At 34.6% G+C, this 13,458-nt stretch overlaps 1 protein-coding gene across 4 annotated transcripts; it reads right to left on the bottom strand.

Annotated features, from left to right (window-relative positions):
* Window positions 1–185: 185 nt before the first annotated feature.
* Window positions 186–12,748, bottom strand: LOC149798597 (uncharacterized). Of its 4 annotated transcripts, none has more exons than XM_089957416.1 (4): window positions 12,359–12,748; window positions 11,835–11,976; window positions 2,790–2,816; window positions 186–289 (listed from the first exon to the last, which is right to left on the bottom strand). In XM_089957416.1, exons 1-4 carry the CDS (start codon window positions 12,620–12,622, stop codon window positions 201–203), a joined length of 522 nt encoding a protein of 173 aa, XP_089813542.1. In that variant the 5' UTR covers window positions 12,623–12,748; the 3' UTR covers window positions 186–200. The 4 variants fall into 4 exon arrangements, 3 of the variants coding, with proteins under 3 accessions (XP_089813542.1, XP_089813543.1, XP_089813544.1); XR_016420997.1 differs by lacking the exons at window positions 186–289; window positions 2,790–2,816 and adding exons at window positions 5,015–5,373; window positions 7,456–7,543 and having other exon boundaries at window positions 12,359–12,742; XM_089957417.1 differs by lacking the exon at window positions 2,790–2,816 and having other exon boundaries at window positions 12,359–12,743.
* Window positions 12,749–13,458: the final 710 nt, after the last annotated feature.

Here is a 13,458-nt window from a genome sequence, read left to right on the forward strand (position 1 = left end):
TGGTAACCAAAGACTGGTGGATCTTTTTAAAGAAGAAATTATATTAATACTCTTAATGGCGTTTCAAGTGTAAAATATGGATATCAGGTTAGTATGATCACATCTTAGCCAAAAGCTTGATACGTGAAAATCTTGGGTTTTACTTAGCTGATTATCCCCAATTCATATTTACTACACATTCCAGTATTCTTACCATCAAATTACATATTGTACTGACCTGAATAAACTAGTTCTGTATCGATATCATCTGGGCAGGTAGTTCTTCCCCACCGCGTGTATACAGCGCCACCTGTGTATATTAAAGAGAATAAATGATGGCACCAAGCAATTCTGATTGAAACTTTCTCTTTGTGACCGTAATGTGTGCAATCAATAATTACTTTTTGAAATACGCACATTCAGGTTATGTTTAAAATAGTTTTTTAATGCTTTTTCTGACATAGATTTTCTAAATAATGGCGATTGAAGACGAGTATTCAAATTATGAGTGGCATCCATTAGCCGATTCTAGACCTTGGTATACAAGCCAGTTTACTAGAATTATGAGAGGCTTTCTAGCCGATCCCAGATCCTAGGATAAAAGACAATTTACAAAAATTATGAAACGCTTATCCTAGCTGATCCCAGACCTTAAGATACAAGTCATTTTACAAGTAGCCTGCTCCATGTTTCATATGTTCCATGCTTTGCAGTCCGCTATACGCCATGTTGTCACTTGATCAAAACGAATGGTTCCATATGGAGAAATCTTATTAATCTATCTGCGCCAAAATTATTCTTTAAATATTCTGTATGTTAGTGACACAATGTGAACTTTACCGATACTTTCTATTTGATCTATAACAGTCGTTATCTTGTGTTTAAGCTTAACCACAATTCGGTCATAAAATTAATTTTACAAATAGTTTTAATAGTAGGCGAAAACGAAGTAAAGGGACACACACAGTGGTAATTTGTTAATATTGCACGTTGTCCACTGCGTCATCTTAAACATTACTTGTCCAATCTATTACGTTAAAACATTTACGTCGAAATTGATATAAGGCGATGTGCGACAGCCTTAATCTTTCTGAAGATGACGACGAAAGTATCATCCCTCTTTACCGAGGAGGTGAGGGTGAGGATTTTTTTGTGCAAATAATGCAGATTTCACATTGCGTCATCTAAATTATTCTAGTCGCAATACAATGTCTGATAAAGTTTGCATCGGTATTGATATCTTGCCAAATGTTATGATCGAAATGTTAACACTCTTCCACGAATGTGACGATATTCGGTCCAATTTTGTACATTCCGACAGCATCATATACAATTTTCCATTTTTCCAGTGGATTTATTGATATAAAAATAGTTGCAAGGCGATAGATGACAGCCTTCATGTGCAAAAAACTAAGACCAAAATACCCGCTTTCTTCTATCAAGACGGAGGTGGGATGGGCCGCGCATGAGGAGGTAGTGTAAAGGTGACGATATTGCAGACATGCGACTGCAGCATCTAAACGTTCCTTTTACAGTCTATTTATTCATTAATTTTACGTTGATATTGATATAACATTCTACATGACAGTCCGGATTTTGTCAAAGAATAATCATGTTTCCGCCATGAATTTCTTTCTGTGGGGAATTCTTTTGTTGAAGAAAAAGGCAGTGTTCAAAAAGGTACATGATTTTTTTTTCATACAGCTCATTCTGGTGTGATTAAAGCACATGCATGAGATAAACATAAAATATAAGACGGTTTAAAAAAAATGTTTGATAAATGAATATTGAGGAGGAGGTGGAAGGGCACTGAGGTCAAGGGGAGAAGGTCCATTTGTTTCGTTGTAACTGGAGCACTGACTAAACCCCAAACACCGGCCTTCTTTTCAGCGCAGTGCTGGGGACTTGGATTGAGACGGAGTAATTGAATTAAAAGACCAATTATGACTGTATCGTTCAAAATGTATCATTCGTAACATCTTTTTTTACACCGATATTTTGTGTTTACGTGGACATTTAAAAAAGGTCTTGATTTAAGCATTAAATAAAACTACATGTCAAAGTGTGATCATATCGTCATGGTACTAAGTTATATAAATATTGTTTTGCAATGGAACTTAAAATGTACTAATATTGTATGTAATTAATGTCAACAACATAAGATGGACCAGTCATTCATTTTAAATAAAACGATGTTTTCATTAACATATATATATATATATATATATATATATATATATATATATATATATATATATATATATCATTGGATTACAATCAGTATTTTGTTTCAAATTACATTGTTTTGAATTTTGATACCTAGTGACAATGCAATAGATTTGTTTCCATAATAATTTCGAGATTAATTTATAGAATGGAGTCTCATTCTAGTTTTCAAAATTTAATATAGAAACTCAAATGTCATCGCCAGCAGGAGAGATTCGAATGCAAACAGATGAGCTTAGACAAACGTATTTTATATATACTCAGTTAACTTTACATTAGCAACATTTTAACTGGCTCATCTTATCAAAGTTTCAATGTCCTTCTTCAAATATTACCTTCATGTCCCTTTTTAAGTTCATATTGTGTTGATAAACATTATTGTCTCCGATCTCATATAGAAGCGAAACAGATTTTCTAAATTCTAATTTTTATTATCTCACATGGTGTTTACATTTGTAACTCATCAGTAAGATATGTGAATTAGTAAGTACTAACTAAATCCAATTGTTGCTAACTATTTATGCATGTGTAAATTACCCATAATCATTCTCGAAGTTCGCTATTTTGAAGTAGGCAATACGTACCCCTGTTAACAGTACACTGGATTCCCTCTGTAACATGATAATGTATGCAGACAAAAAAGGTATAGACTATTAAAATAATGGTGCACTAATAAGAAAAATAATTGCTCTATATTACGGGAATCGTTGTCATGCCAGTCATGCATACATCAAACACAGTGTGACATCTACAAGTACTTTATTACTAGTCCGAGTTATCTCGGACCTTTGCCACACCATTTTTTATATTTGTAAATTTATGTTGGGGAGGAGAGGCAGAGTCCAAATATTTTATATTTGTTGATTTATGCTGGGGTGTAGAGGCAGAGTCCACTATACGAAAGTACATCGCTGCTGAAATTTGATCAGCATCTCGCCATTTGCATTCCGAATCACATGACTATATAGTCACATGACTATGCAACCTACATCTCAATGACATCAGAGGTCAAATAGTCACGTAATATCGACAATAAACAAATTTCCAAAGTTCCTGTGCATATAATCTGGAAATATTATATAAAAGTCACCTAATGTTTGTAAATAAATATAATGCATACTTAATTCTCAACATATTTATTCTGAGAACAAAGACCAGAGACCTGTCGGTATCACAGCAGGTTGGTGAAAAACATTTTGAACAAGTAACGAGCACGTGTCAGCGATGCTTTTGTTGGTATCACGTGACTACCGCATTGACACGTGCTCTTTGCTTAGCGAGTCGGGTTTTCTTCAAGCTGCTGCAACATCAACATATTTCCGTCGTTGTTTTCAGAATAAATATTTTGAGAAGTCTGTGTTTTTTTTCATATTTCTATAAATATTATGTGAGTTGTATTATATGAAAGATTTGATTTCCTACAGCAACACTAGAATTGTTTTATTGTTGATATCACGTGACTGTATAACCTCTAGAGTTATTGAAATGTAGTCTGCGAAATGTGTATAGTCATGTGACTCGTAATGCAAATGGCGAGATCCTGGTCAAATTACAGCAACGATGTCGTTCCGTCTCGTCTGTCAGCGTATTAACGACATGACGAATGCTATCCTCGCGATTTTTGCGAAAATCATATTCCTATCGATTGCATTAAGGAATATCTCAATGAAAAGTCATTCAAGTTTGCTACGCTAGCTAGAAGGTGACTACCCTATGACGACACCAAATGGTGTCGGCGAATTCCAACTTTCCGATGGGCAGTGGACTCGAACACTACGCCCCAACATAGGCGTCCAAATAACAAAATTGGGGTGGCAGGGGTCAGAGAAAAATACAATATTACAAGACCTCTGTATTGTTTTTATAGTCAAACACAAATGACATACAAGCTGACATTTGATTTATAGTCCAAGAACTTGTAATCCCGTGCTATTTTCATTGCGTGGTCTTTCTATACATCATCTTGGTTGTTATAAAAAATATACCTTTGCCGAGATTTTCTTTTGTTGTTATGCAGTTAGCATCATATATTTCTTTAAGGGGTGGGGAATGTTTGAAAATATGGTCCTTATTTTTAGAAAACAATAGGTAAGAAATACTCATATTACTAAGTAACATAAGATATCGAATTTCCTGATATTTTATGTTCAGATTTATGCTTACAGTACAAACAACTTCTTACCGTTTATTTCAAAAAGTATATCTTCCAGAGGATTATTTATTGCAGTTTCCAGACAAGAGCAGATCAAACAAGAAATGGAACAAGAGAAGCAATGAGAAAGTTTGTTGCGGAACATGAGATAGCACCAGTCAATGAAATCAGGTTACATTTAGCAATATATGTTCTCTAACATGAATGTCATTTTATCTTCACGCGTTACGCTCCATGCCCATGGATGCTACCATCCACACCCTCTGGATCAATATAAAAAACATCTTGAAGAAAGTCAATGATCTACATATCACAAGTCGATTGGATTATTTTGTTTTTGCATTTAACGCTACGTTTCTGTTATATAGTTATACAGCTTGTTTTGATACTTCATGTTCAGGTGCTAGACATCACTATAAACTGCCAAACTTTAGATATCGTAGCCATATGACTGAAACATTGTTAAAGCTACGTTAGAAATTAAATCACGCACAGACACAAACACACACTCTCTCTCTCTCTCTCTCTCTCTCTTGTTGAAGTTTTTCTCCCATTGAGGTGTCTTAGCATTCAACATTCTTAATAGCGATAGAGAGAGGTAAAGCTCCGAGCCCCCAGTCAGCAATACCGACAATTAAATTATCAGGAAGACAAAAGTGAACTTCAAAGAATAACAATTTAATACAAATTAAACGATATTAATTTCTCAACCAATCTTTTTCCTCTCGACCATGTGACAACCTATTTCATCACGTGATTATAGTGTGAGATGGCTTTCCCCTGTACTTGGTTTCTACTCATCTGTGTTTACTCCGCCAATTCCTTTCCTCCTTCCTGCGTTCTCCGTATTCCGATTCTTCCTATCCTCTTCCCCTTTTGTCTCCTTCTCTCCTCCTCCTTCTCTCTCTCTCTCTTTCTCCAGCAACTAGGCTTGTTCTCGGCCTACTGCCTTGTTCTATCCTGCCTCTCTGAGACTCGGGACTTGACTACCCGGTAGTTCTGTCCCCAAAAGCTTCCTACGAAAAACACAAGGACGTTAGCATTTGTGTTGGCCATCTCGCCTCACACTACATCAACAATCAATCAATCGTCAGATAAAGGCTATCTACATCTTTGGTCACGCATTCGCGTTCTTATAAAAACAACGTTGCAATAAAGCGGTATCCTACTTATCATACAGAAATCCCTAAATTGCGTCACATCAATATATATATATATATATATATATATATATATATATATATATATATATATATATATATATATATTCTTAATCTCATTATCCTCAACAATATCACAACAATCTGACGCATTTCTGTACATTACACTCCCACAAGTGTACACAAATATTCAAATATCCATATCATTTAAATTTACACACTGCAACCATTTCCAAAGTTACAATTTAATTCAACAATTGCAAAATCTAGAATATCACATAAATAAATACACTAGTTTACCACGAAGTAACTAAATAGCGAATTACAATATTAATTCTGACGAGCGAGCAATCTACATAATCAAAGCTCATTTCTCAAGTACGCATGTAAATTAAACAATACAAAGGTAATTCTACGAACAAAGGATTCTAGTAAGTAAATATACATACTGCACATAATTACAATTACAATGCCGTAACTTTCTGCAACAATCGAGCAAATAACTCACTGACCTTCACGAAGTTTTCTGTCCTTGGATGTACCAAGGTTTCTTTTCCCGCCAAATCACGAGTGGCTCCCGGAGTTATTGCTACAACTTGTCAGCACGATGCTTCACAATGACTAATTCGTTCCCTGCCCAAATAACTGTTAAATTCTGGTTCGAATTGATGGCCCCACCCTTCCTCAGTTCTGGTATCAATTCTACCCCAGTCGGTCTAGCTTAACAGACGAGCCTCAGGCCATCTGTCAACGCGGGGAGATTTACAACAGCAACAAGGGTCCTTTGTTCTAGCACCAAGCTTCTAAAGTCTACATGTGCGTTTTGACACCTAACGGAGCGGCTCTTGTACAAACCGGAATTGCCACCACGGTGCAGGGTCGACATACTCATGGCGATAACCCAGTTCTTTGTTCCTGACTTACGTAACCGCGGGCAGGCAAACGTGACAATATGTCACCGGGTACTGTTAATCATAAACCAACTAAAAACAAACATTGAATTCTCATCCGTTTGAACTATGTCATAACCTAAAAGTCAGAAGCTCTTACCAATATTTTAACAAGTAGGGAAAACTGTTTAATTGACACATTTGACGTTTATCATACATAAAAACGTTTAGTGACAAAGTGATTGAGTTTGACGCTTTTATTTTCCTGTATTTATTTACAACAGGATTGTTGTTGTCTTACTTTAATGTTTCTACTTGCATTTTGATATTGTCGCATGTTAATATCAAAATTTAGCATTAGTTTTTCTTATATAGTTTCATATAATTTTACTTTCACTTTTTCAAAGGTGTTTAGTGTTTAACTTGCACCGGAATAGAGCAGGAAACATTTCATTTTCCTACCACGCCTTCCAGACAAGTAAAAACTAAATTTCTCTTGCTCAGGAGTAAACTTAACATGCCTGAAAAACAAAAACAAAAAAACAATCGTTGTGTATTATGGAGGCCTTATTAAATTTAAAACATCAATTCTGTTATATTTCCCTATTTCAAATGCCATTATGAAAATGTGCGAGTTTCTCTATTCGGTATTCTTTCCAATGTTCCATTTTGAAGACACCAAAGGGGTCTTTTTTAATTTAAAACATCAATTATGTTATATTTCCTTATTTCAAATGTCATTATGAATTTGTACAAGTTTCTCTATTCGTTATTCTTTAGTCTGAAGTGTAAGTAACACCCAATTCTTAACAAGTATGTTGCACATATGGACACATTCTTTCCAAAGTTAAAGTTTGATAACTATACACTATTTCAATCTGACGTTCTTCGAATCACCCAACATGTATTTTGCACATATGGACACAAGCTTGTTCATTACAATAATCACTTACAAATATCGGTCTGCAATCTTGAAATCAATAATATCGTCAATGATATTTCACTGGGAAAATGCAAGCCAAGTCACGCATGCTCAGAGAATACTTGCCCTGCGATTTGGTTGTTCAGCATGACTCGGGTGTCCAGTCTCACAAATTCTTTTTACTGCATTTCTCTTGAAATGCCCATTACTGGTGCTACAATTTGATAGTGAATCATCTTGTCTTATAAATTAATAACTCAAAATGAAAGTTTAGAACTTTCGTCTTACCGATAACGCTTGCCTATTTATCATCCTTTTTCAGATTTCAAAAAGAAAAACATTTAAAGGAGATGTTCGTATTTGGAGGCAAGACTAGAACATCTGTAACAAACTGTTATTATACCATGTTGTGTAGTTAGTTTCTTGAGGGATATAAAAGTCAGACCAAATTCTAGTTATATGTACTACTTCATTTGAAAGTTGCCAGTTACATTTTCCAGTTAATAACTTCAGATTTGAAAGGTATAAAGGATGACAAACATTGCAAAACACTTTATAGCTGAATAGATTGTGAATGACATTAATGTTTGGGAATAAAACCAGTATAACAGATTTCATGCAACTATCATTTAAGCTATAATGAATCAATCATCAATGCATTGGTATTTTCGTAAAGGAACATCAGCTTGCAACACTATGTTATACAATTAATCACATTAAATTATATACGTGGTAAATGGCTTACGGGATGCTCAAACTATATTGTGAAATGCACAATGTGACTCACACTATATACTAATAATTTTCTACCAATATTTATTGAACGTTCATTCTGGATGGATGGCATGACGTTATAAGCTCCCTTAGCACAGTCTCAGAGCATCCACATACCCATGTTCAAACAATGGTAGTAACCGTTGTACCTCGGTCTGGCACATTATTCACATTTTGCTAGCTCATTATACGCTTTCTGGCTAATGATTCACATTTCGCTTGCATATTAAACGCTTGTCAATTTTATACGCATTTAACTATCAATGTATGCAATATTTCATGTTCCGGAGGTCGAGAACAATATGTGATTTTTACAAAGATTTACTGCACTGTATGGCAATACTGTATTACAGGTTGGTGTATTGTACATGCAGCTTTTGGATATGTAACACACATCTAACAGGACAGGTTACTCGGTTGCCATGTTGATATGCAATATTCATAACTACAGACGTAAAAATGTTCTGGAAGTCTTGCAACTAAAACGCCATCAGTAGGCATCATGCAATTTTTTCACTGCATACCAAAGTAACAGACCTTTTGTGAATATCAGGGGGAAAAGATACAAACTTATGGAACACCTTGTCAAAAACAGAAAAGATTTTTAAAGGACTGGCCTAACGAACAAAAAGCATTGTCTTTACTGATTGGCAACAACGGTGGCAATTTTCCCTACCCCACCGTCTGAAACTTTTATTTTGCTATTACTACATATCAGCATTTCGGTTGTTATTTTTCAAATGGATTGCCCAATGAGCATCAGGCAAAAAAAGTTACATCTGTCAGAAAATGGCCAATTGACCTAATAAGAGTTTGTTAGAAAAAAAGCAAAGGGTATCAATCAATGAATAGCGGGTCGGGGGCCCTGTCACAAGGACCACGCCAATTTAAATGCATGATTTGTTTTTCAATTCATAGGAGTAAATTTAGAAACAATAGGGACAACTTATATGACTAAATAAATTCACCTATGTTTAGAAAACAATAAGGACATATACCGGTCTCCAAACTAACAGAATGTTATTCAGTCATATCAATTATCTAATGAGCTCAGTATTTTTTAGTATGTGATGAAATTCTGGATCCAAACAAATTATTATAGTTCTATTTTACCTTTTCAAATCAAATAATTCAAACATCTAGTCACAAATAGTTTACTGTAAATCTGAAATCATCAATATCCAACAACTGGAATACTTAGTAGTTTACTTGACACACTTTGGTGGAAATATTCTTAAGCAGTCTCATCTAAATAGAAGTATGGCTACACCACCATAAACCAATACCATTTGTCACCTTCTCTCATTATTATTAATGACGTAATTCCACTGACACTGAGAAAAATATTAATTTTCTAATGGGTCTGGAGATTTATTAACCAAATATTGAAAACAGATTTCACTATGGAAGCTAATAAAATTAATGATGCGAACATTAAAACCTGCTGATCTACTATTAACAATAAAACATAATGTCATAGTCTTTTTAATTATGGTGATAAAACAAGTGATTTTTTAAAGGATCATTAGAATAGAAGCGTGTTTATGAAACCAAAACGCATTTAAAGTGAATTAAAGAAATATGTAACTACTGTATAATGGAGTGTCGATACCACTTGGTTAAGCTAACTTCATTCTTCCAGCTTATTCCATTTGACACAAATGTGAAATCTGACTGTTGATTATATTTCTTATTCCCCTGATAAAATCCTGAAAACAGTGAAGATTGCACTAATGCTGATTGTATGTTACTATAAATTAAATAAGTCAATACTATGACGTAGGTTTTTAAGACAAGGCATGTTTGGCTTGTTTTGGGGAATCTTAAAACACAGCAGCACATTTAAGTTTATATCATTCTGAAGTAATGTTCCTTGCCTAATGGTACACGGTGAATATAATGTATGTGCCACGATATATCAATGTCAAATTGTTCAAGCAGCGGAATAGCAAGAACTTCTGCCATTACTAACCCAAAACGTAATTCTGGGGCTCCCTCCCAATGAAAAAGCTGTTTCATGATAATTTCAGCTCCCACCCCTAGTTGTAAGGGTTGCTTGGGTGGATGCCGTGCTGCTTTGTTCAAGGAACCAATTGTAATTTTAGGTGAAAGTCCGAAATGTCCAATATTGCTAAAACATCGCCCTCACCCCATTATAGAAGATTATTGTTGTGTTGATCTTGATGATTGGTAAAATCTGATTTGTCATGCAGATTGATACATCAACATCGACGCAAAATTTATCAATGAATCGATTTACCAATCGAACTTTTAGATGGTGTAGTCTCAGATATACACATTTGACAAAATCTGTTCTCTCTCTCTCTCTCTCTCTCTCTCTCTCTCTCTCTCTCTCTCTCACTTATAGAAGAGAGATGGTATTTTGTTCTTAATCTTTGGTAAGAAAAAAAGGCTCTCATCTATCGCCTTACATCAATTCCAACTCGAAGGTATAAAGGAATCGATTGCAAACGTACCTTTTTACACCATGCATTAGGAATGTGCAACATTGGACAGAATATCTTCACATTCACACACTCGTGGGAAGAGGGTTGCAAAATTCTGAGTTGTCATATAGAACAATATTTTCAATATCGATGTAAATCATCGTTCAAGGAATTTGTTTCCACAGTAATATTTCAGATGACTGTCACGACTTAGGGGTTTAAACTACATAACAAAAAATGGTAAAAGCCAACAAGCATTCTATACTCCAAAATATAAAGTGAATTCCCTAGAATAAAAAATTAAATTATTTAAAGAATTGGAAATAAAATTATAATATAATATGGTATGAATTCCAAGATTATTTCCTTAAATGTTCCATGAAATTCACAGAAATCCGAAAAGAATTAAAAAATATTTCAACTGAAAGCTCTAATGTACTTGTGTGCCAGCAATACTGAAGAATACCTGCTCTAATATCCAAATGTTTTTACTTCAAGGCAAGTCATTTGAAAGGATAATGTCGCAATAGTCGTTGAATGTTGTACGGTATTCCAATTATATAAATATCACAGTCCTTAAATGTTTCACAATAATCCAGCTAAGTACTCGTTGTTTTATACACATGTTTTACACTCTGCAATTTCAACGAACAATATATATAAAAAAATCTAAATCTTCTCGTAACTCTTGCAGAACTGAAATATAACTGTAGAATGAACTCTGGCAATTTAATTCCTTCTTATAATAACTATAGACGCATCAAGTCGACAATTGGACATTGCTAAAATATATTTCCAGGTATTTAAATTGTTTTCATTTGAGAAAGATCTTAACAATCATCACTTTATTTTCGATGCGAGCCAATCAGCAAATTAAAAAATCATCGTATCAACAATACATATGATCACGTGATGATTTCGTGATTTCCATTCAACTCGTTCATGGCCTACATTGACCGAATTAGTTGTTGATGTGAACTTAGTAATTGGACCTTTATTTATGACTGTAAATTATACAACGTATTGTACATGAATTCTACACAGGCGAAGTGACATCTCCTTTAAAGAATATCATCATTAACCAAATAACTTAGATAAAAACTGTATTATTAAAATATATCCGTAACAATGACGAAGTGCGAAATTTGCAATATTCGCAAAACAATAGTTACTCTCGCCGCCTGCAATACTGACATTGACTGGACAACTGGGTTAATAGTACTGAGATAGACATTTTTCATATGTGCGAGACAACAGCAGTGAGAAAGAGGGAGAGAATTGTACCAGTCCCAGTTGGTGTATGTATATGTTGGTCTTCTGTATTCATGGATGCGTTGGCTCTTGCTGGATCTACATCATCCACTGCACGGCGGCGGCGTTCACTTTTTGAGGTCTGGACGAAATTGGGTTGACTAGAGGTTAATTTCTGAAATATGAAAAGTAATCTAGATTCGAGATGAAAAATAGTCATGCCAAGACATTAATTTTATAACATTAAAATGTAGTGGTTAAATTCGGAATTTCCACAGAACAACTTATTTTGAGACATTTCGATAACATGGTTGATTTACGGGAAAAATAATCTGTATTGTTTTGGTAGGCTTGACTGTGTAGATAGTTAAAAGAAAGTCTCACAAGCACACTGCACTATTACAAAAAGTTGCTTGGTTATTTCGCAGCCTTTTCATTTACACGCCATAAATGTGTGTGTGTGTGTGTGTGTGTGTGTGTGTGTGTGTGAACGTTTCACTATTATCTTATTATCGACAGACGACGAATCGTTCTAATTATAGCATCATATCACTTACCCGCAATCTCTCAATGTCTTCCTCATATATCTCATCCCTATATATTTTTCTGCCTCTTCCAGCCTTATCCAGATCTTTTTCAACATTATGCTCCTCGTTCCGTTTCACTGCAGCCACGGTCAATCCAAGTTCGTGTAAGTCTGCTTGACTTTTCATTTGTAGAACAGACAGACAAACAACCATCACAAACGCCATAAGGCTGACCACGCCGCGAATTCCAATTTTAGACATAATAATTTCGGTCTGTTTTATCATGTTGTTCATAAAGATGATAAGAAAAACGTAAATGAACAAAAGATTTAGAAAACAAGAACAAGTACTGAAGGAATTTCGTAGCGAGATATGTTAAGTGGCAATCGACACTTAAGGGCCTGTTCTCTATTGGCTGGAAATGAAAATTTCAATGTTTATGTTGGCTGCTTTCTAAAGTATTTCACCTACATACATGCTAGGTCCTGCGCTCAAAACGGAAACATACTTTACTCATAATCGAAACACACTTTTGTTTTCAACAATAACAATATGAATAATTTAAAGTGTGTACTTTTTACATCCGGAAACATTATGCATCACAGATGTAGAAACACCGATTTTTGTGATTAAGTTATTTTTATTTTTGCATCAAGTTTTTTTTTTTTTATTTCCGTGTAATGATAGAAAGTAACACATGTTCATTTCTAATTTATATGAGAGCGGAGACGGAGAGTGTCATAATATATTTTGAATTTGTTTTATTTAATAACTTCTAGGTATATAAAAAAAATTCTGTGTTCTGGACTGGAACAAAAATCCCAACAACTCCAAAAACTAAAAATAAATGAATTTAACTTTAACTTTCAGATCATTTCCGTATGACTATGAATGTTTTAGTTTTGTTTTATTGATGTCAGGCAAATCATTCCATTTCTACTAATCATCGAGGTGGAAAAAAAGTGAATATTATTAGACCTTCCAAAAAATAGATGTCTACAGTGCGACAGTTTATAGTGATGTCTAGCACTGGAGAGAGAGAGACAGACAGACAGACAGACAGACATCTGTAAAGAAATGAGTCTTATATTTTAGAAAATGGATGACACTAGTGGAAAGAATCAAAAGGA

The sequence above is a fragment of the Sinohyriopsis cumingii genome, chromosome 5 (genome assembly GCF_028554795.1).
Source record: "Sinohyriopsis cumingii isolate HCF-2022 chromosome 5, ASM2855479v2, whole genome shotgun sequence".
Taxonomy (NCBI): Eukaryota; Metazoa; Mollusca; class Bivalvia; order Unionida; family Unionidae; genus Sinohyriopsis; species Sinohyriopsis cumingii.